Genomic DNA, 22,290 nt, shown 5'->3' with positions numbered 1-22,290 from the left:
CAAGAATAATTGTCTGTGCTGTTGATCAGCTGTTCATTGTTCATTGTCAATCTCTGACTGGACATGCACTTGTATAATACATGATCATTCCTGTTCTGAGAATTTGTGCTTCACGCCATATCAGGTATAGATGAGGCATCGTCCAAATCCAACTCTTGCAACTATATGTATGTATCATTATCGCATGTCCCATGTAGTTGGGACTTTATACATGTTGGTGCTTTTAATACAGATTGATCATTCCCTGTTAACACAGACAACTCAACAACACCCCCCATCACACCCCTCACCAGCACACCAACAATGGCAGGACCCCTGAACCAGTCTCAGATCAACCTGTCTCAAAACAACCAATCTCAGAATCAAAGCCTCTGGTATCCAGGCTACATTACATCATTTTCATAAATACTAGACCCCTCTAAAGCAAGCTCTGAGTGCAAATACACTGTTGATATAAAGACATAACATACAAAATAAAAGGATGTCGTTAGCACATAATGTTAATTTAGTTTTCAGGCAAATGTAATTTGGAATCACAGATTGTTGTTGATAAATGCAGGTGTCATTTGTATATGTACATGTATATGCATGTTCTGGGGCATCCATTTGATAGCACTGGGTCTGGAGTATCATAATGCATGTTCTGGAGCATACATTAGATAGCACTGGGTCTGGAGTATCATAATGCATGTTCTGGAGCATACATTAGATAGCACTGGGTCTGGAGTATCATAATGCATGTTCTGGGGCATACATTTGATAGCACTGGGTCTGGAATATCACAATGCATGTTCTGGGGTATCCATTTGATAGCACAGGGTCTGGAGTATCATAATGCATGTTTTGGAGCATCTATTTGATAGCACCGGGGTCTGGAGTATCATGATGGATGTTCTGGAGCATCCATTAGATAGCACCAGGTCTGGAGTATCATAATGCATGTTCTGGATGCAATTGTAGAGACCTTACAATTTGCTGGGATAGAGACCTCACGACTTGCTGGGAGTTGAGACCTCACGACTTGCTGGGAGTAAAGACCTCACGACTTGCTGGGAGTAAAGACCTCACAATTTGCTGGGAGTAAGGACCTCACAATCTGCTGGGGGTAGGGACCTCAAAATTTATTGGTATAGAGACCTCACAATCTGCTGGGGGTAGGGACCTCAAAATCTGCTGGGGGTAGGGACCTCAAAATTTGTTGATGGTAGAGACCTCACAATCTGCTGGGGTAGAGACCTCACAATCTGCTGGGATAGAGACCTCACGACTTGCTGGGAATTGAAACCTCACGACTTGCTGGGAGTAAAGACCTCACAATTTGCTGGGAGTAAGGACCTCACAATCTGCTGTGGGTAGAGACCTCAAAATTTATTGGGATAGAGACCTCACAATTTGCTGGGGGTAGAGACCTCACAATCTGCTGGGGGTAGGGACCTCAAAATTTGTTGATGGTGGAGACCTCACAATCTGCTGGGGGTAGAGACCTCACAATCTGCTGGGGGTAGGAACCTCAAAATTTGTTGATGGTAGAGACCTCACAATCTGCTGGGGGTAGGGATCTCAAAATTTGTTGATGGTAGAGACCTCACAATCTGCTGGGGGTCCGAGACCTCACAATTTGCTGGGAATAGAGACCTCACAATTTGCTGGGAATAGAGACCTCACAATTTGCTGGGAATAGAGACCTCACAATTTGCTGGGAGTAGAAACCTCACAATTTGCTGGGAGTAAGGACCTCACAATTTGCTGGGAATAGAGACCTCACAATTTGCTGGGAGTAGAAACATTATCCACCAACGAGGGGAATCCTCCATCAAAGGCAGCTTTAAGTACATCCTCCAACCTCCCTACCAGAATGAAGGAGATGTCGTTCTGTGAACCAGAAAAGAAAGAAAAAAAGTTTTGTGACAATATGAATTCATACATCTGGGATGTACAACAACTACCAGAAAAAATTTAGCACACCAGCACACAATGAAAATGTTTAAAACATTCTTGTTGATTTTACTGTTAGTCATTTGATTAATATATTGTATTTTTATTGTACTGCAGAGAAGCATAAAGGATGCTGAGTGTACACATCTTTACACTGTATACATGTATTCAGGTAGCCTGTGCTTTAACTAAATGGCTGTGGATAAAATATTGGACTTTTACCTTGACATTGTTGGGTATTTCATTCAAATCCTTGGCATTTCTCTTTGGCAGGAGGATACGTCTGATGCCTGCTCTGTGAGCTGCTAATACTTTCTCTTTGATTCCTCCAACCTGAAGATTCACAAAATATGTTAGAAAAGAGGGCAAGCATTTACATAAATAAAAACCAGTTTATGTTAAAACACAAAACATACATGAATATGAGCAAGTGCAATGAATTTATCCAATGTAAGGCTTGCTAAAACTGGATCATTGCTTGTAGGGTTACTGTGTTACAAAATGTCCACCACTTCAATGCATGTGTCAGGGATCCAATTAATTCCAGTCATTTAGGTCCTGGTACCACCCCCAAATCATCCCCACATTTTGTTCTTTGTCCTGCTTTTCCATGAACGAAAGACCATTTCACAAATTTTGGAAAAAAGATAACTGTAAACCCCAACATACAATGTAGTTTCAGCCAGAGCTTAGGTATTGTGCATGTTACAACATGATAGATACACGTAGTGACCTGAGGCAAGTTTACATACCGGTAAGACCAGGCCTCTGAGAGTTACCTCCCCTGTCATGGCCGTGTCGGAACGAACACAGCGTTGAGTGAACAGTGACACAAGCACTGTTACTATGGTTACACCGGCTGAGGGCCCGTCTTTTCCGACAGCACCCGCGGGGAAGTGGATGTGGATGTCTGTACCATCTAGCATGTGACTAGTGGAGCCTATACCCAGCTGTAATAGACATGAGAAAAAGACTGACTGATTGATTAGGTTGTGGGGTTGCCCAGGAATCCTCCCACCATAATGTTGGGTGCCATCATATGAGTGAAATATTCAAGAGTGTGGCATAAAACACCAATCAAATAAATAAATAAATACATCAAATGATGCTAAATCAACTGACGCTTAAGGTCATACTCATGAAATGTTCATTTCCATGTTTATGATGGAAGTCAGTTTCATAGTGGAGGGAACAGGACAAGGGAACAGGAGGCAGGGAACAGGCGGAGGGGAACAGGAGGCAGGGAACAGGAGGAGGGGAACGGGAGAAGGGGCACAGAAGGCAGGGAACAGGAGGCTGGGAACAGGAGGAGGGGAACAGAAGGCAGGGAATAGGAGGCGTGGAACAGGAGGAGTGGGACAGGAGGCGGGGAACAGGAGGAGGGGAATAGGAGGAGGGGAACAGGAGTGGGGGAACAGGAGGAGAGGAACGGCAGTGGGGGAACAGGAGGTGGGGAACAGGAGGAGGGGAACAGGACGAGGGAACAGGAGGCAGGGAACAGGAGGAGAGGAACGGGAGGAGGCGAACGGGAGGAGTGGGACAGGAGGCGGGGAACAGGAGGAGGGGAATAGGAGGTGGGGAACGGGAGGAGAGGAACGTGAGGCGGGGAACAGGAGTCGGGGAACAGGAGGTGGGGAACAAGAGGAGGGGAACAGGATGAGGGAATAGGAGGTGGGGAACAGGAGGAGAGGAACGGGAGTGGGGGAACAGGAGGAGGGGAACAGAAGGCTGGGAACAGGAGGAGGGGAACAGGAGGAGAGGAACGGGAGTGGGGGAACAGGAGGTGGGGAACAAGAGGAGGGGAACAGGACGAGGGAACAGGAGGCGCGGAACAGGAGGAGAGGAACGGGAGTGGGGGAACAGGAGGAGAGGAACAGGAGGAGGGGAATAGGAGGCGGGGAACATGAGGAGGGAACAGGAGGAGGGGAACGGGAGAAGAGGAACAGGAGGCGAGGAACAGGAGGCGGGGAACAGGAGGCAGGGAACAGGAGGCAGGGAAATAGGAGGCGGCGAATGGGAGTGGGGGAAAGTCGGAAAGCATAGCCTGCATGTGTCCAGAGTAAGACAACCTGACCATACTAAAATCATCAATTTTTTCACTAAAGTTTTAGGTTTACAATTATCAAACCAATTACTGTACCATCAATTTTTACAATTCAAAAAGGAACAGAGGACCTAACTCAAATATATATTTAATACTTAACTGATAATTTATACGGTAAATACTGCAAAAGAATGTCGGGCAAGGATATGTATATATCCATGCAGGTTACACACATACCCGCTGGGCGTTACTGCGCACCCAGTTGAGGGCCAGATTGGCAGATTCCTTCATGACATCTCCGAGCTGACCGGTCAAGATTAACTTGCCCTCCCCCTCCATTCTGGTCGCCTCCACAAACATAATCTCCCCACCCACGGTCGTCCAGGCAAGCCCCATTGCCACCTCCCGGCTGTCCCAGCCGCTCCGATGTCTCACTGTCAAATTGAGGGGGCTGGAACACATCCCAAAATACAGGACTAGATATACGAGTTGTACAGAGAAGAGACTATAAACCATGACAACATACCTGAGTATGGCCTAAAACACCAATCAAATAAATAAATAGAATATAAACCAAGGCAATATACCTGAGTATGGCCTAAAACACCAATCAAATAAATAAATAGAATATAAACCAAGGCAAAACAATCTTTTGCTCTTTTACCTGTCTGCTGGAAGCGTTTCAATCATTTTCGAATTTCACTCACTCATAAAAGCCAAACCTGTGATTAACTCAAAGAGTTTTGACAAGAGAAAGCATTTTGACTCAAATATGCTGGAAGGCACTCCTGGTCAGGCCGTACTACACACATACTTCACATTACGCCCATCACTGACAGGACGGCACTCCTGGTCGGGCCGTCCTACACAAATACTTCACATTACGCCCATGATTGACTGGATGGCACTCCTGGTCAGGCCGTACTACACACATACTTCACATTACGCCCATCACTCACTGGATGGCACAGCTGGTCGGGCCACCCTACACACATACTTCACATGACGCCCATCACTGACTGGATGGCACTCCTGGTCGGGCCACCCTACACACATACTTCACATTACGCCCATGACTGACTGGATGGCACTCCTGGTCGGGCCACCCTACACACATACTTCACATTACGCCCATGACTGACTGGATGGCACTCCTGGTCGGGCCGTCCTACACACATACTTCACATTACGCCCATGATTGACTGGATGGCACTCCTGGTCGGGCCGTACTACACACATACTTCACATTACGCCCATGATTGACTGGATGGCACTCCTGGTCGGGCCGTCCTACACACATACTTCACATTACGCCCATCACTGACTGGAAGGCACTCCTGGTCAGGCCGTCCTACACACATACTTCACATTACGCCCATGACTGACTGGATGGCACTCCTGGTCGGGCCACCCTACACACATACTTCACATTACGCCCATCACTGACTGGAAGGCACTCCTGGTCGGGCCGTCCTACACACATACTTCACATTACGCCCATGATTGACTGGATGGCACTCCTGGTCGGGCCGTCCTACACACATACTTCACATTACGCCCATGACTGACTGGATGGCACTCCTGGTCGGGCCGTACTACACACATACTTCACATTACGCCCATGACTGACTGGATGGCACTCCTGGTCAGGCCGTCCTACACACATACTTCACATTACGCCCATGACTGACAGGAAGGCACTCCTGGACAGGCCGTCCTACACAAATACTTCACATTACGCCCATGACTGACTGGAAGGCACTCCTGGTCAGGCCGTCCTACACACATACTTCACATTAAGCCCATGACTGACAGGAAGGCACTCCTGGTCAGGCCGTCCTACACACATACTTCACATTACGCCCATGACTGACTGGAGGGCACTCCTGGTCAGGCCGTCCTACACACATACTTCACATTACGCCCATCACTGACTGGAAGGCACTCCTGGTCAGGCCGTCCTACACACATACTTCACATTACGCCCATCACTGACTGGAAGGCACTCCTGGTCGGGCCGTCCTACACACATACTTCACATTACGCCCATGATTGACTGGATGGCACTCCTGGTCGGGCCGTCCTACACACATACTTCACATTAAGCCCATGACTGACAGGAAGGCACTCCTGGACAGGCCGTCCTACACACATACTTCACATTACGCCCATGACTGACTGGATGGCACTCCTGGTCGGGCCGTACTACACACATACTTCACATTACACCCATGACTGACTGGAGGGCACTCCTGGACAGGCCGTCCTACACACATACTTCACATTACGCCCATGACTGACTGGACGGCACTCCGGGTCGGACCGTCCTACACACATACTTCACATTACACCCATCACTGACTGGAGGGCACTCCTGGACGGCCGTCCTACATACATACTTCACATTACGCCCATCACTGACTGAAAGGCACTCCTAGTCGGGCTATCCTACACACATACTTCACATTACACCCATGACTGACTGGATGGCACTCCTGGTCGGCCCGTAATACACACATACTTCACATTACGCCCATGATTGACTGAAATACTGTACATTTATTTCATCTAAAGTTTGGTGTGTAAAAATGCATTTTGAGAAATGCGTAAAGACACTAAAATGATACTTTTGATGCCAACATTTGATAACTTTACATTTATTTGATAAGAATTTTATTGAACATATCAAAAACGCCCAAAACTGGCTTTATAAGGTGAAAGAACAAATCAGAATCAAGCTAAATGTGTCACCTGAAAACAGGTAAACTTAACATGAAATACACCGTTTGCTGTACCACTATCAACCCTTGCCTAAGATAGTTGTGTTTTCAAATCTGGCTGTTGTCTTATTAAGTCAAGACGTCTGTCAGGTACCTGACAAGGTCAATGGTTAACTCCAGATACACCAATTTCTTCTACACACATACATGACTGCAGTCACATAAGCTCAGCCTTAATTACTGATCAACACAATGAATAACTGTACATGACAGGTGCTACTCACCCCTAGTATGTCCTCTAGGGCGGCCTCGTCGATGACAATGGGCATCTCGGGAGGGTGGGCTAGCTCAGACACATTGTGGGTGTTGTGACTAGTATCTTCCACTAAAGTCTTCTTCTCAGGGCTTGACTGCGTCACCGGCTTCTCTGGATCATGTTTGGTTCTGGACTCAGCTACCTTGACAGCTACAGCCCTGCTCACAGCGGCAATCCGTCTCTCCAGGGTCCTGACACCGGCCTCACGGGTATACCGGGCCACTGGTGGGGAGAATAACACCAACAGTGACAAAACACACAGAAGTGGTACACTTGAAAGTGTGTACAGATACCTATGCATCTCAGTCTGTTCGTCAACACTGCCAGCCAGTTTACATGTAGTTTTTAAGGTTTGTTTGAGGTTCATGTCACGGTAATAATACACCATTTTCTACCTATACCCTCTTTAACTGCTGAACAATTCAACCACAACTCCAGTGTTGTCTATGTTTTGGCGTATTAGAAGAATGTTATCTGACCTGAGAGACAATTTTGACATGTTCGAATATGTGACCAGACCTCAACGATACATTTTAGTCTTCAAACTCCTTAACACGAACTGCATTCAAAGCTACAAATGACAGGTGGAATTTGAAGAGGAATTATGGTATATCATCTTTTTAAAAAAAAGTTTATGAACAAAGATTAGACTAAATTGGAACATTTCTTCCATAAAATCTAATGCTAGTTTTGGGTTTACATGAACTCATCTTAATGTAAACAGACTATCTGCAAATGGTCGAGCATCCTGTAAACAACCAGACAAACTATCACATTATCTGGGCGGATGTAGTGACCACTATATGAACATTCACGTTATCTGGGTGGATGTAGTGACCACTATATGAACATTCACGTTATCTGGGCGGATGTAGTGACCACTACATGAACATTCACGTCATCTGGGCGGATGTAGTGACCACTACATGAACATTCACGCTATCTGGGTGGATGTAGTGACCAATACATGAACATTCACGCTATCTGGGCGGATGTAGTGACCACTACATGAACATTCACGTTATCTGGGTGGATGTAGTGACCAATACATGAACATTCACATTATCTGGGTTATTGTTCTGTATAGATATATGAAGCTTTCAAAATAGATCAGAGCAGCCTGTAACCTTTACCAAACAACATACACTACATGTCACCATTTCTTATTGAAAACCCTACATAAGTCAATACACTTCAGGCCTATAGCTGTACCGATGCATTTGATGGTATCGTCTGGGATTTGCAGCTGTTCCTCCGTCAGCCCGTGTTCCCGCAGTTGTTTGGGCATCAGGTACCGAGAGGCGATGTGAACTTTCTCTTCCTGCGTGTAACCGGGTATGTAGATCATCTCCATCCTGTCTAATAGTGCCGCTGGGATCGTGGCCATGTTGTTTGCCGTGGCGATGAACATGACCTGAGACAGGTCAAAGGGCGTGTTCAGGTAACTGACATCAAGGTCAAGGAAGAGGTGGAGCATCACAGAAATCAAACAAATGTATTGGTCTTATGTCATCACAGAGAGACTTCATAAGCTAATAATAACCTAGTTTATCAGGCACGGCTTCTTCTTACATATGCAGCATTATTATGAACATATAATGAATATAACAAACAATGCGGTAGAGTGGTTGCTCTCTTCAAATTCCCCAGTTTAACAACATTGTTTCCTGGTAACAGAGGGCTTTGGGTGGTTGCTCTCTTCAAATTCCCCAGTTTAACAACATTGTTTCCTGGTAACAGAGGGCTTTGGGTGGTTGCTCTCTTCAAATTCCCCAGTTTAACAACATTGTTTCCTGGTAACAGAGGGCTTTGGGTGGTTGCTCTCTTCAAATTCCCCAGTTTAACAACATTGGTTCCTGGTAACAGAGGGCTTTGGGTGGTTGCTCTCTTCAAATTCCCCAGTTTAACAACATTGTTTCCTGGTAACAGAGGGCTTTGGTCTTGTTTTCTAAGCACCTTGAACAATACATGTAAGCCTATTATGCATTATTGTGAAAATGTGGTAAGGCTTGACCAAATGTGGAGTTAAAGAAGTGAGAACACAAAAACTTTATAAGGGGAAGTTGGGTCAAAACTTTCCTGAAGTTACACTCTACAAATAAACTGTCAAAATTCCAAAATTACCCAACCCATTTACAGGTACATGTACACTGTAGCTATCGTCTTTAGTATTCAAACTGCCACATTTATGTATAAAATGTACTAGTATTTATCAAACAACCTTATCCATATACACTGTACCTCACACTTCCCCTGTCGCTGTACATGAGGAGGTCTGCCAGCAACCTGCAGATGGTCGTTGGGGTTTCTCCAGGCTCTCCCTGGTTCCCCCTCCCCCCCCCCCCCGAACCAGCATGCTGGCCATCATCATAAATGTGAAATATTCTTCAGCATTGTGCAAAACAACCAATATAATAAATATACAAAAAAAAAAAAATACAAAACATCATGTTTGCTCACTTCAAGTCCCAACAGTCAAACTGACATAGCTGCATGTGACAAATTTCAGACTGTTTTATCAGACAGTCTGGGTATCACTGGACTAAATACGAATCCTCATCGTGTTCACTTTTCTAAACTACTGATATACTGTATGTAGTACCCTCAACAATTTGACAGCATTATTAATCAGAAAGCCTCTAAAGTGTATGTATAACAAACCGTCCATCCCGATGGCAGATAACATGCTGCTCAGGCTGTGCTGCTCAGGCTGCGCTGCGCTGCTCAGTCTGCACTGCTCAGTCTGCACTGCTCAGGCTGTGCTGAGCTGCTCAGGCTGTGCTGCACTGCTCAGGCTGTGCTGAGCTGCTCAGGCTGTGCTGTGCTGCTCAGTCTGCACTGCTCAGGCTGTGCTGTGCTGCTCAGGCTGTGCTGTGCTGCTCAGGCTGTGCTGTGCTGCTCAGTCTGCACTGCTCAGGCTGTGCTGTGCTGCTCAGTCTGCACTGCTCAGGCTGTGCTGAGCTGCTCAGGCTGTGCTGTGCTGCTCAGTCTGCACTGCTCAGGCTTGCTGTGCTGCTCAGTCTGCACTGCTCATGCTGTGCTGTGCTGCTCAGTCTGCACTGCTCAGGCTGTGCTGCGCTGCTCAGTCTGCACTGCTCAGGCTGTGCTGTGCTGCTCAGTCTGCACTGCTCAGGCTGTGCTGTGCTGCTCAGTCTGCACTGCTCAGGCTGTGCTGAGCTGCTCAGGCTGTGCTGTGCTGCTCAGTCTGCACTGCTCAGGCTGTGCTGCGCTGCTCAGTCTGTGCTGCGCTGCTCAGGCTGTGCTGCGCTGCTCAGGCTGTGCTGTGCTGCTCAGTCTGCACTGCTCAGGCTGTGCTGCACTGCTCAGGCTGTGCTCCTGTAAAGTAGTTGATACTGTACATGAAGGATACTGATCTGTGAAGGAGTTATTCTGCTCTGGATCCAGGACCTCTAAGAGGGCTGCTGCTGGGTCGCCATGGAAACTCTTACCCTGGTGGCAAAGAAATGTTTGTATAGTGTGTTAAAGATGTTAACTTTGTAATGAAGAATTATACACATTCTTTAAACGATTGAGAGATGAAATAAAACACGCACAATTCAACCACAAACCAAACACCCAATGAACAAATTTATTAATGTATTATTAAAACTGGTGCTTTAACTTACTCATCAATACAGTAATATAACACACTGGACTCATCAATACAGTAATATAACACACTGGACTCATTAATACAGTAGTATAACACACTGGACTCATTAATACAGTAGTATAACACAAATAATATGGACTCAAAGCACCACACCTTGTCAGGTGCATGTATCTCAGAAATTTCTCCCTGAGGCTAGAATTAAACAAGAGCTGAACACAAATACCAATATGAACAGTCTCCAATTTGGGGGTCTTTGTGACACAGAGGTTTGTGTGCTAGGGCAGCACAATAACCCACAAGCCTCACATCAATGCAGTTGCTGTGCAAGTCTGGCTCATGTTGGCTTTCTCTCCGGTTGTATGTGGACAGTGCCTTGTGGTCAGTATCTTGTGGTCAGTGCCTTGTGGTCAGATCTGACAGACTAGGTTTTAGGACTAGCAACTACCCTTATAAATCCACCATTGAAAATAAGGCTTTATTGGGCTTTTAATACAATTTTTAAAATATTTTTTCTTGTAATGGAAATTAAAAGCCCTATCCTTTTCATTAGCCAGATCCAAAAAATAAATTCCCCACCAACCTACCCTATTTTTTATGCATAACAAAGAAGTTTTTAGCGATGGCCTCAATAAAGCGACAAAAACAAGTTAACAGAAACATGTCCCAATCTAAACTGTGACACTGCCACATAAATGCACAGTGTACCGGTACAAGCGTAAAGGGAGATAACTGCACAGCTTCATGGTCATTACCAGCTTATCCACTTCATCTAGCAGGAAGACAGGGTTGTTCACACCCACGATCTTCAGCCCCTGGACGATGCGCCCCGGAAGGGCCCCAATATACGTCCTTCTGTGACCGCGGATGTCTGACTGGTCACAGCACCCACCCAGGGCTATTCTGATAATCAACAAGATGAGATAAACATTCCATGTGTTATATTAGTTCCAGTTGAGATACAGGAGGGGACAGGGAAGTGGGTTACACAACACAATAGACGCGTTTTGAGATCAAACTCTTTTGTTGTCAAAGGTAAAAGAAGGCCTACTGCATCATATGACTTGCCAAGAATGTTAGGCAGCTTTCGATAATGTAAATTTACCGATCATCTGTCTCGATGTTTTCCACAGGAACAAAGGACATCGCCTTCTTTTTTTGTTACTCTAAGCGATAGACGAGTTCAAACTGAAAATTCAGAAATGAAATTTCCAACCCAGCACAGGTCACACTTACAAAGACCTTAAAATGGACAGTAAAGAGCACAGGTTACATTGGCAAAGACCTTAAAATGCACAGTAAAGAGCACAGGTCACACTGACAAAGACCTTACAATGCACTCTAAAGAGCACAGGTCACACTTACAAAGACCTTAGAATGCAGAGTAAAGAGCACAGGTCAAACTGATAAAGACTTTAAAATGCACAGTAAAGAGCATAGGTCACACTGATAAAGACCTTAGAATGCACTCTAAAGAGCACAGGTCAAACTGATAAAGACTTTAAAATGCACAGTAAAGAGCATAGGTCACACTGACAAAGACCTTAAAATGCACAGTAAAGAGGACACGTCACACTGACAAAGACCTTACAATGCACTCTAAAGAGCATAGGTCACACTGACAAAGACCTTAAAATGCACAGTTGGCAAACATTCACAGTTCAACCTTTATTTCTATCTAATTTATTCAAACCTTTGTTACCTGTGGAACTCCCTGCCCAGTGTCCTGGCGATAGACTTCCCCACACTGGTCTTGCCTACCCCTGGGGGACCTACGAAGCAGAGGATGGGGCCCTTGAGGGTGTTCTTCAACTGTCGCACAGCCAGGTATTCAATCACTCTCTTCTTCAGTTTGTCCAGCCCATAATGGTCCTCATCCAGATCTTTTCTAATATAAAATATTTCCTGGTCATTTGAAAATATATTTATTTATTTATTTGATTGGTGTTTTATGCTGTTCCAAGAACATTTCACTTAAACAATGGCGACCAGCATTATGGTTGGAGGAAACTGAGCAGAGCCCAGTGGAAACCCACGTTGTAGCAGGCCATAAACTCAAGAATATTTCACTTCTACAATGGCGACCAGCATTATGGTTGGAAGAAAATGAGCCGAGCCCAGTGGAAACCCACATTGTAGCAGGCCATAGACTCAAGAATTTGTCACTTAAACACTCGATCGTGGTTAACTTTTTTGGGAGGAGGAACGTTTGTGAATTAGTAAGTTGTCTTTGTTGACTTTGGAATGATCATACCAGTACATTCACACAATCTTATACACCTGTATAATGGGCATAAAATCATTATCCCAGTGGGGAGTTGGGTACATTCCAGATTAAAATCGCCCAAAGCTTCTCGGGTGGCCATCTCCAATTATAACAGCAGGTACCTACACATGTCTGAAGAAAACAGGCAAAGTGTTACACCTTTACTCATTTACTCACAAGGTTGAAATCTGTCATGTGCACTATTTGGTGACTAAGAGCTGTATAAACTAAGTTATGACTTCAACACTAGATGTATTTGTCAATCTTTACTTAGATGAACACTGTTTTTTGTTCAGTTTTGAATTTTTCAGGTGAAAAATGAAAGGTACATGTTGCACCAATTAGAATACTGCCTTCAACCTTGTACATAAAAGTAGTGCTGAGATACTGCTCTCTGAAAACATGAAAAAGTTAAAACTTCATTTGTGAGAGGAGTAAGAGGTGCATACTTATATGTACCTACCACTGGATTAAGAGGGCATAAACTACTGGGAGTCAAAAGTTTAGATTTAACACGTGTTCATCAGTTATATCTACATGTAGCTACCTGCAGTTACAATTTCGGGAAAATTAGAGATGGCTGAACTGTTAGATATCCTGAATTTGGGTGATTAGGGGCGGAATGACCCTCAGGTGATTTGAACCCTGAGTGGAAAATTAACCCTGAGCTGGAAAACACCTGGAAAACTTCCACACTACCTGTGCATGTATGTGTGTGTATGTATGTGTGTGTGTGTATGTGTATGAAGACTTACCTGGCTTGGATAATATCCAGGGTATCCTTGGAGCTTTTGGACCATGGCAACTCCGCCATCAACTCCAGGTAATTCCTGTTTATACATAAAAAACACCAGTAGAATAGAAATACTTATCCAGGTCACTGTCAATAGGAAAAGTGATCAGTAGGCTATCTTTATTTACTATACATCATACATCAATCTATTCAATTAAGGAACAATATCATGTCACCAAAACTGAAAATCAGACATAAGATTTTAAAATAGTAAAACTCGTAGTAGGCGTTTAGTGATTGGTACAAGAGTTTATAATGAGAAAAAAAAGGCCGTGTTTTGGTTGATGTCCCAGTAATATCACATTGTTGATGCTCACAGGCAATATGAATGTTGCTATTAAATGATGACCTCTAGTACGAAATACATACAGTGTACAGCAAAATCTCCCGAATGATGAAAGACAACTGAGGAAGGTGTATATTAATTATACACACAACACAGAAAACTCTTACCGCTCTTGACTAGCGACCCTAAAAAATTTTGTATGCCACTATAACAAACGGAAAAATATTTTTTACAACAATCCAAAGTTGAATAAAAAGCTCTTTTTGGTAAGAATATCAATGGATTGACAACATTTCATGTTCAGTAAGGCAAGTTTTGTCATGCCAAAATCTATACGAGTCACTAGTACATGGATGAGTTCCACTTTGCTACATGAAGACCTGTAGAGTCTGATCAGCTCTCAACTGGTGATATCACACATTCCAGACCATGCTCTGCAGGCCAGTTTGGCTGTTTGGCTGGTAATTGGAAAGCACACATGAAAGAGCCTATACACATTGCCAACACAGCCCTTATTCATATTAATTTTACTTTCCTGGTATGAATATGTGCAGATATGTGAGTTGTTAGTAAATCTGTCACAATGACATTATCACTGAAGTGATATGAGAGCCATTCTGGTTCAGCCGCTATATGGTGACTCACTTTAACACAACATGCTCTTGCGTTTGAGAGCCCATCTGTTCAGCCACTACAGTGACTCACATTAACGTAGCATGCTCTGGCATAAGACAGTCCATCTGTTCAGCCACTACAGTGACTCACCTTAACGTAGCATGCTTTGGCATAAGACAGTCCATCTGTTCAGCCACTACAGTGACTCACCTTAACATAGCATGCTCTGGCATAAGACAGCCCATATGTTCAGCCACTACAGTGACTCACCTTAACATAGCATGCTCTGGCATAAGACAGCCCATCTGTTCAGCCACTAAAGTGACACACCTTAACGTAGCATGCTCTGGCATAAGACAGCCCATCTGTTCAGCCACTACAGTGACTCACCTTAACATAGCATGCTCTGGCATAAGACAGCCCATCTGTTCAGCCACTAAGTGACTCACCTTAACGTAGCATGCTCTGGCATAAGACAGCCCATCTGTTCAGCCACTACAGTGACTCACCTTAACGTAGCATGGTCTGGCATAAGACAGTCCATCTGTTCAGCCACTACAGTGACTCACCTTAACATAGCATGCTCTGGCATAAGACAGCCCATCTGTTCAGCCACTACAGTGACTCACCTTAACATAGCATGCTCTGGCATAAGACAGTCCATCTGTTCAGCCACTACAGTGACTCACCTTAACGTAGCATGCTCTGGCATAAGACAGCCCATCTGTTCAGCCACTACAGTGACTCACCTTAACATAGCATGCTCTGGCATAAGACAGTCCATCTGTTCAGCCACTACAGTGACTCACCTTAACATAGCATGCTCTGGCATGTGAGAGCTCATCTGCTTGAGTCGCTTCAGATCCTTCATGGCGTGCTTGTGAGCATGTTCAGGAAGCTGTGCTGCTCTGTAATATCAACCAATGGTTATAAACCTTCAGACCCATAGTGCATATAGAGTAACATATATGAAGACATGAACTCTTTGATATGTAAAATATCAAGATGCAATAACACTAGTTATATCTAACATGTATAATATCAAACTGTAATAACACTAGTGATATCTAACATGTATAATATCAAACTGTAATAACACTAGTGATATCTAACATGTAAAATATCAAAATGTAATAACACTAGTGATATCTAACATGTAAAATATCAAAATGTAATTACACTAGTAATATGAAACATGAAACATATGAAATGCAATAACACCAGTGTTATTTAATGTGTGAAATAACACTTTTCTGGGTTTAAAATATCAAAATGTAATAAAACCTATGATATTTAATTATCTATTTGATACGTGTTATATGCCGTACTCAAGAATATTTCACTTAAATGACAGCCACCAGCATTATGGTGCCAGGCAAACCAGGTAGAGCCCTAGAGAAACCCATGACCATCTGCATGTTGCTGACAGGCCTTCGCACATACAGCCGGAAAGGAAGCCAGCATGAGCTGGATTTAAACTCACAGTGACCGCATTGGTGAGAGGCTCCTAGATCATTACGCTGCTCTATGCTAGTGGTATCTAACATGTGAAAAAAACACTCTTACCGTTGAAGGAAATCCTGACATTTCACCTATATATATATATATATATATATTATATATATATATATATATATATATATATAAATGTGTGAATTTTGGTTTGATATTTTCAACACTCAGCATGAAGAATGATAACCAGATCAAGGTCCTTACTTGAGTTTTTGTTCCAGATCAAGATTATCATCTTGCTCCTCATCTACTTCTTCTTCTAAATCCTTATTGGACAGTTTCCTGAACACCCTCTTCATGTTGATTGGTCGCCCAGTTTCCCGGCGACTCACAATTTCCACGTTCTCTTTGCGGGCTTTCTGTAGAAGCTTAAGTCCCTGTATTAAGATTATCATTTACGTGCAGAATGTTTCAATGAGCATAATGACATTTCAGCATTACAGAGATATCGGATATCAAAATGACACAAAACAATCACAAATTCTGTTATGTCTTTTTCTAGAGTGTAATTAAGATTAAAGCATTGGACAGTTCTCCTTAAAACAGAAGGCCTGTAAATTTAGACCTGTTTCATTCAATTTATCTAACAATAGGTGAGTATCTCACCTGATTTGTTTCATACAATTTACCTAACAATAGGTGAGTATTTCACCTGATTTGTTTCATACAATTTACCTAACAATAGGTGAGTATCTTACCTGATTTGTTTCATTCAATTTACCTAACAATAGGTGAGTATCTCACCTGATTTGTTTCATATAATTTACCTAACAATAGATGAGTATCTCACCTAATTTGTTTCATACAATTTACCTAACAATAGGTGAGTATCTCACCTGATTTGTTTCATATAATTTACCTAACAATAGATGAGTATCTCACCTAATTTGTTTCATACAATTTACCTAACAATAGGTGAGTATCTCATAATACTTTGAAGATGGTACAGAAGTAAGTAGTTCAAATTACTGTATTTGATATAAAGTTTTGAAAAGTGGTTAACAGTTTTCTTTGAAGGTAATATGAAATCCTACAGGTAAAATGTTTGAGTAGCCAAAGCTATTTTTTATGATCTTTATTTTTCACTTGAATGCATTCTTTCTGACATATTACTGAAGCAAATATAATAATGTTAACACTTGTTTCAATTCCAATGTACATTAGTACCAGGCACATTTCTGCGTTTTCAATAGCGAACAAGTGGACTCAAATATGGTTATTAACTTAATCCCTCCTTTTCAAGCCAACATACATATTCTTCAGATACGAGACACCCACTCCAGGTACATGTACTTCAGATACGAAACACCCACTCCTAGTACATCTACTTCAGATATGAGATACCCACTCCTGGTATATCTACTTCAGATACGAAACACCCACTCCTGGTACATGTACATTTACTTCAGATACAAGACACCCACTCCTGGTACATGTACATTTACTTCAGATACAAGACACCCACTCCAGGTACATGTACTTCAGATACAAGACACCCACTCCAGGTACATCTACTTCAGATACAAGACACCCACTCCTGGTACATGTACTTCAGATACAAGACACCCACTCCTGGTATATGAACTTCAGATATCAGACACCCACTCCTGGTACATGAACTTCAGATACAAGACACCCACTCCTGGTACATGAACTTCAGATACAAGACACCCACTCCTGGTATATGAACTTCAGATATCAGACACCCACTCCTGGTACATGAACTTCAGATACAAGACACCCACTCCTGGTACATGGACTTCAGATACAAGACACCCACTCCTGGTACATGGACTTCAGATACGAGACAATCACTCCTGGTTAAAGCCTCACCTCAATCTGCCTCATCAACAAAGGCAGCGTCTTCCTGAATCGCTCTGTCAAATCCAGCGCATCCAGTACCTGAACTTTCTCTGTGAAGGAGGCCTTAACAATGGCAGCGCACAGGTCTGGTAGGTGCTCACTAGGTAGGTTCTCCAACATCCTCTGTCATACAAACAACCACAACAAGGTGCAATTGCTGGTTTTATGGCTGTGTAGTGGTACTGGTAAGTGGAATTGGTAAGTGGTATAACCAACTGTTCATTTTACACTTGAACTTATAACTACAGGAAACAAAGCAGGTGGTTGTAGAATACATACATTTTAGGTCAACTGCTCGGTCACACAAAACTTTGGTTCAATAACATTCTCTGATGACATAATAAGTGACCGACATTGTTTTTTCATGCAGTGTTACATGAAGCTTACAACAGATCACCTGACCTCATCAATATGAAGTACATGCACGTCACATATTAAAAAGTTTGACAGTAAAACTTTATACCAAAGGACGGATTACTCCAAGCATCCTGGTTTCTTCCACCCATAAAATATTTGTTAAATGTGAAAAATTCAGGTATATCAATCAGTGTTGTAAAATAATGTCATACAACAAAACTACTTTTGTCCATTGTTCGTTGAATACAATTAAACTTAAGAAAAAAACAACAGGATCAATGTACGCTCATAAACAAATATCAACCAAAGCATTCAGTACAAAATTCCTCACAAGTACAAACATGACAAAAAAAAACCATGCCATATTGCCATCAAACCATGCACATTTTTTAGCTCCTGTAATCTTGAATTAAACAAATAAATAAATACATTTTGTTTTCTTATTTATTTATTTGATTGGTGTTTTACGCCGTACTCAAGAATATTTCACTTATACGACGGCAGCCAGCATTATGATGGAAGGAAACCCACGACCATCGGCAGGTTGCTGGAAGACCTTCTCACTTGCATCCGGAAAGGAAGCCATCATGAGCTGGACTTGAACTCACAGTGACCGCATTGTTGAGAGGCTACTAAGTCAGTAGGTTGCACTAGCACACTAACCTACTGAGCCACGGAGGCCCCCTAAATACATTTTGAGTAGCTTGTACCATAACAAAGTCACATGAATCAGGCAAAACATTTAATGTTAAATAAGCTATGTAATGATGTCAAATAAGAGTTCAATTCCATACAAGTACCTTTAATTTTGCCACAACTGGAATGGAAATATCCAGCATCTCCACAAGTTTGGCTGCTTGTTCTCGAAAGTTTTCAGCCAACACACCCAACTCTTCATCACTCTTTAGAGACTGGTCTGAAATTATTTGATCACCGGCATTAGGAAAAAATCCACTCTGGGACTAGCTTCACAAACTGCTATGGTGACGTAATTCTTACAGTACTGGTCAGCATGGAAGTTAAGTGAACGTAGCATTGGGTGCCCTTTGTGAAACAGGCCCATGGTCTATTATCTGATAACTGATAACTTCAACCAAGATAGCCACACGCATACAACTCATCACAGGCTGGACTAAAAGCAAATAGCCACACTTTAGTCATTCTTCTATTTGCATGTCCACAAATAACCAGACTTCAGATTAACAACAACAGAAATTAAGCTACGTCCACCTCGGCATGTTTATTCATTCATTTCTTCATTGAAGTTTACAGTTTTCCCTAAGAATTCACTTACACAAAGACAATCAAGTGAATGATGGAGGAAATCAGATAAAGGCCAGAGAAAATCAAACAGAGGCTAAAGGAAACCAGACAGAGGCCAAAGGAAACCAGACAGAGGCCAGAGGAAATTAGACAAAGGCCAGATAAAATCAGACAGAGGCCAAAGGAAACCAGACAGTGGCCAAAAGAAACTAGAAAGAGGCCAGAGGAAATCAGATAAAGGCCAGAGAAAACCAGACAGAGACCAAAGGAAACCAGACAGTGGCCAGAGGAAATCAGACAGAGGCCAGAGGAAATCAGATAAAGGCCAGAGAAAACCAGACAGAGGCCAGAGGAAATCAGATAAAGGCCAGAGAAACCAGACAGAGGCCAAAGGAAATCAGCCAGAGGCCAAAGGAAACCAGACAGAGGCCAGAGGAAATCAGATAAAGGCCAGAGAAAACCAGACAGAGGCCAAAGGAAACCAGACAGTGGCCAAAGGAAACCAGACAGAGGCCAGAGGAAATCAGATAAAGGCCAGAGAAAATCAGACAGAGGCCAAGGGAAACCAGGCAGTGGCCAAAGGAAACCAGACAGTAAGGTTCGCTACCTTCAGGGAAGAAGAGTTCTACTGGAAATGTACGAACTACGCTTTGGCGGTTTCCGACTTGAGGTACACATTAGAAGTTTTTTTATGGCATGCACTTGCAAGGAAAAGCATACTCTTTTCAATGGTATTTGAGTGACATTTAAATTTTCTTCTGCTTTAAGATACAAACTAACCAGTTGGTACTTCCGTAATAAAACAAAAAGAGTAGATACCTGATTCCTCTCCAGGCAGTTTGTCTAGCTGAGTGACAGTTGCCACGGGATACGGTGATTCCTGCAACAGGTCAGCCACTTTGAACCGACACAATCCAGTCACCAGGAGAGTGTAAGCTGGCTTAGGCCAATTTGTTCCCGTCACCTGAACGACAACGGCAGCTGTTCCTATGGGATGAATTCCTGTCAGGTCTTCACTCTGTTAACATGATAAACACTGTGTAAACATTTAACATCTGCCCACAACAGTCTTGAAATGTGAAAAAAATGCTATCTATGATAGTATCTATAATCAATCTTGCAACTGAATGAACAAAAATTTTGCTTTTAAAAACACACAGATAAGTTAATACCCAAAAAAGTTTTCACAATGCATTATGATTTATCTTTGTGAATGGGTGTTTCAGGCCGTACCCAAGAATATTTCACTTACACCACACCAGCCAGCATTATACAGGGAAGAAACCTGGCAGTGCCCAAGGGAAACATATGACCATCCTCAGGGTACCAGCAGACCTTCCCACACGAACATCTTGCTTATTCGGTGACTGACTTCCCCTCTGGTCATATATGACTCCTGTGCTGGGCTAGTGCACTAACCACTCACAGAATTATGAATCTTCAAACAGTAATACATTACTAGATATCAAAAAAACAAAATGATCGTATCGAACTTGTGATATGGGTTAGCACAGAGTAGACAAATCTCAAATCAAATGATTAATAAATTGCAGACTGAAGGAGCTTCCATTGAAAGACTAAATGTACTTCTGTATATACACACACCTCATCTTCACCTGGTTCTTTTGGTATGACCCCAATAACTGTACTGCTCAAGGTACTGCGGCCCAACAAACGACTTTTCACCATATTCATACTGTCAAAAACAGACCAGTCAGCAGATTAACAAAAGTGATGTGAAGTACATGTAGGTTGCTAGAATCTAATAAGGCTTTCAAGAAGATACAATGTAAGTAGACTGTTGTCCAAATCCAGCCTTCACATAGCCTTCCACACACAGTCTCAAGTCTAAAATGTATGTGTCACCACCACTGTCCTTGACAATATATATGTTTACCAGCCGTTTGTTATCGGTCCTGTATCTACATCATACCTAGTCCAAGACCTCTGCTAAAAGTGTTATTCCAACATTATACCTCCTGATGGCTTGGCCTACTCTGGTCAGGTTGCGTAATTTATAATGGGTTGGTTGGGGTGGGTGTGGGGGGTCCTAAAAAAAGAACATCTAACAGAAATAAATTAACCGTGCAAAAGTAACAATAAAGAATGAAGAAGCACTGTAAGCATCTCCTTCTTTAAATATCACTCAAGAGATATGCAAATCGCTTCAAAACTCGAAAAAATTTAACCACGAGAGCAAATGATACCCAAATCGCTTCAAAACTCGAAAAACTTTAACCATGAGAGCAAATGATAGGCTACCCAAAACAGGACGCAAAAAACAACGCACCATGATCTTAGTCACTTCTAGATCATATCCATCCATCTCAGTCCATCTAGATGGTATCAATTTGCTTTTCAAAGCTACAATTTCAAAACACCAATCTTAAGTGCATTTGGACGATTTTAACTGTTCACTCCGTGTCAGCCCAGGTCAATGACACTGAGCTCACGGACCGACCAGCTGACACAGCTCCACAACTCGTCAGCTTATACGATCACATAAAATCACATTGCATTTTTACAAGGATTCTTTCCACAACCATGCTATACTTAGCATATTGACATTACTTTCTCCTGTTCCTGACAGGGATGCGCATCGACGAGCCGGGCAAAAGAACATTATCTGCCACTAAAAGTAGTGGCAGCCGCCTTGGAATCGTCAGCGTGGACGCCATTTTGACCACAGTGCCAAAGTCTCGGCGTCATG

At 42.9% G+C, this 22,290-nt stretch overlaps 1 protein-coding gene across 1 annotated transcript; it reads right to left on the bottom strand.

Annotated features, from left to right (window-relative positions):
• Positions 1–1,395: 1,395 nt before the first annotated feature.
• Positions 1,396–22,258, bottom strand: LOC135465768 (lon protease homolog 2, peroxisomal-like). Its single transcript, XM_064743095.1, is given in 18 exon segments — positions 1,396–1,872; positions 2,158–2,268; positions 2,688–2,885; positions 4,217–4,381; positions 4,383–4,430; positions 6,984–7,237; positions 8,228–8,460; positions 10,386–10,465; positions 11,381–11,528; positions 12,328–12,513; positions 13,647–13,721; positions 15,395–15,493; positions 16,302–16,474; positions 17,931–18,083; positions 19,118–19,233; positions 20,400–20,598; positions 21,186–21,276; positions 22,152–22,258. Coding segments are annotated over 18 exon segments (2,547 nt in total). The 3' UTR covers positions 1,396–1,761.
• Positions 22,259–22,290: the final 32 nt, after the last annotated feature.

The sequence above is a fragment of the Liolophura sinensis genome, chromosome 5, assembly GCF_032854445.1.
Source record: "Liolophura sinensis isolate JHLJ2023 chromosome 5, CUHK_Ljap_v2, whole genome shotgun sequence".
In the NCBI taxonomy this organism is placed as follows: Eukaryota; Metazoa; Mollusca; class Polyplacophora; order Chitonida; family Chitonidae; genus Liolophura; species Liolophura sinensis.
Note: the sequence above shows the minus strand (reverse complement) of the source record. Positions and strands in the feature narration are given on the sequence as shown.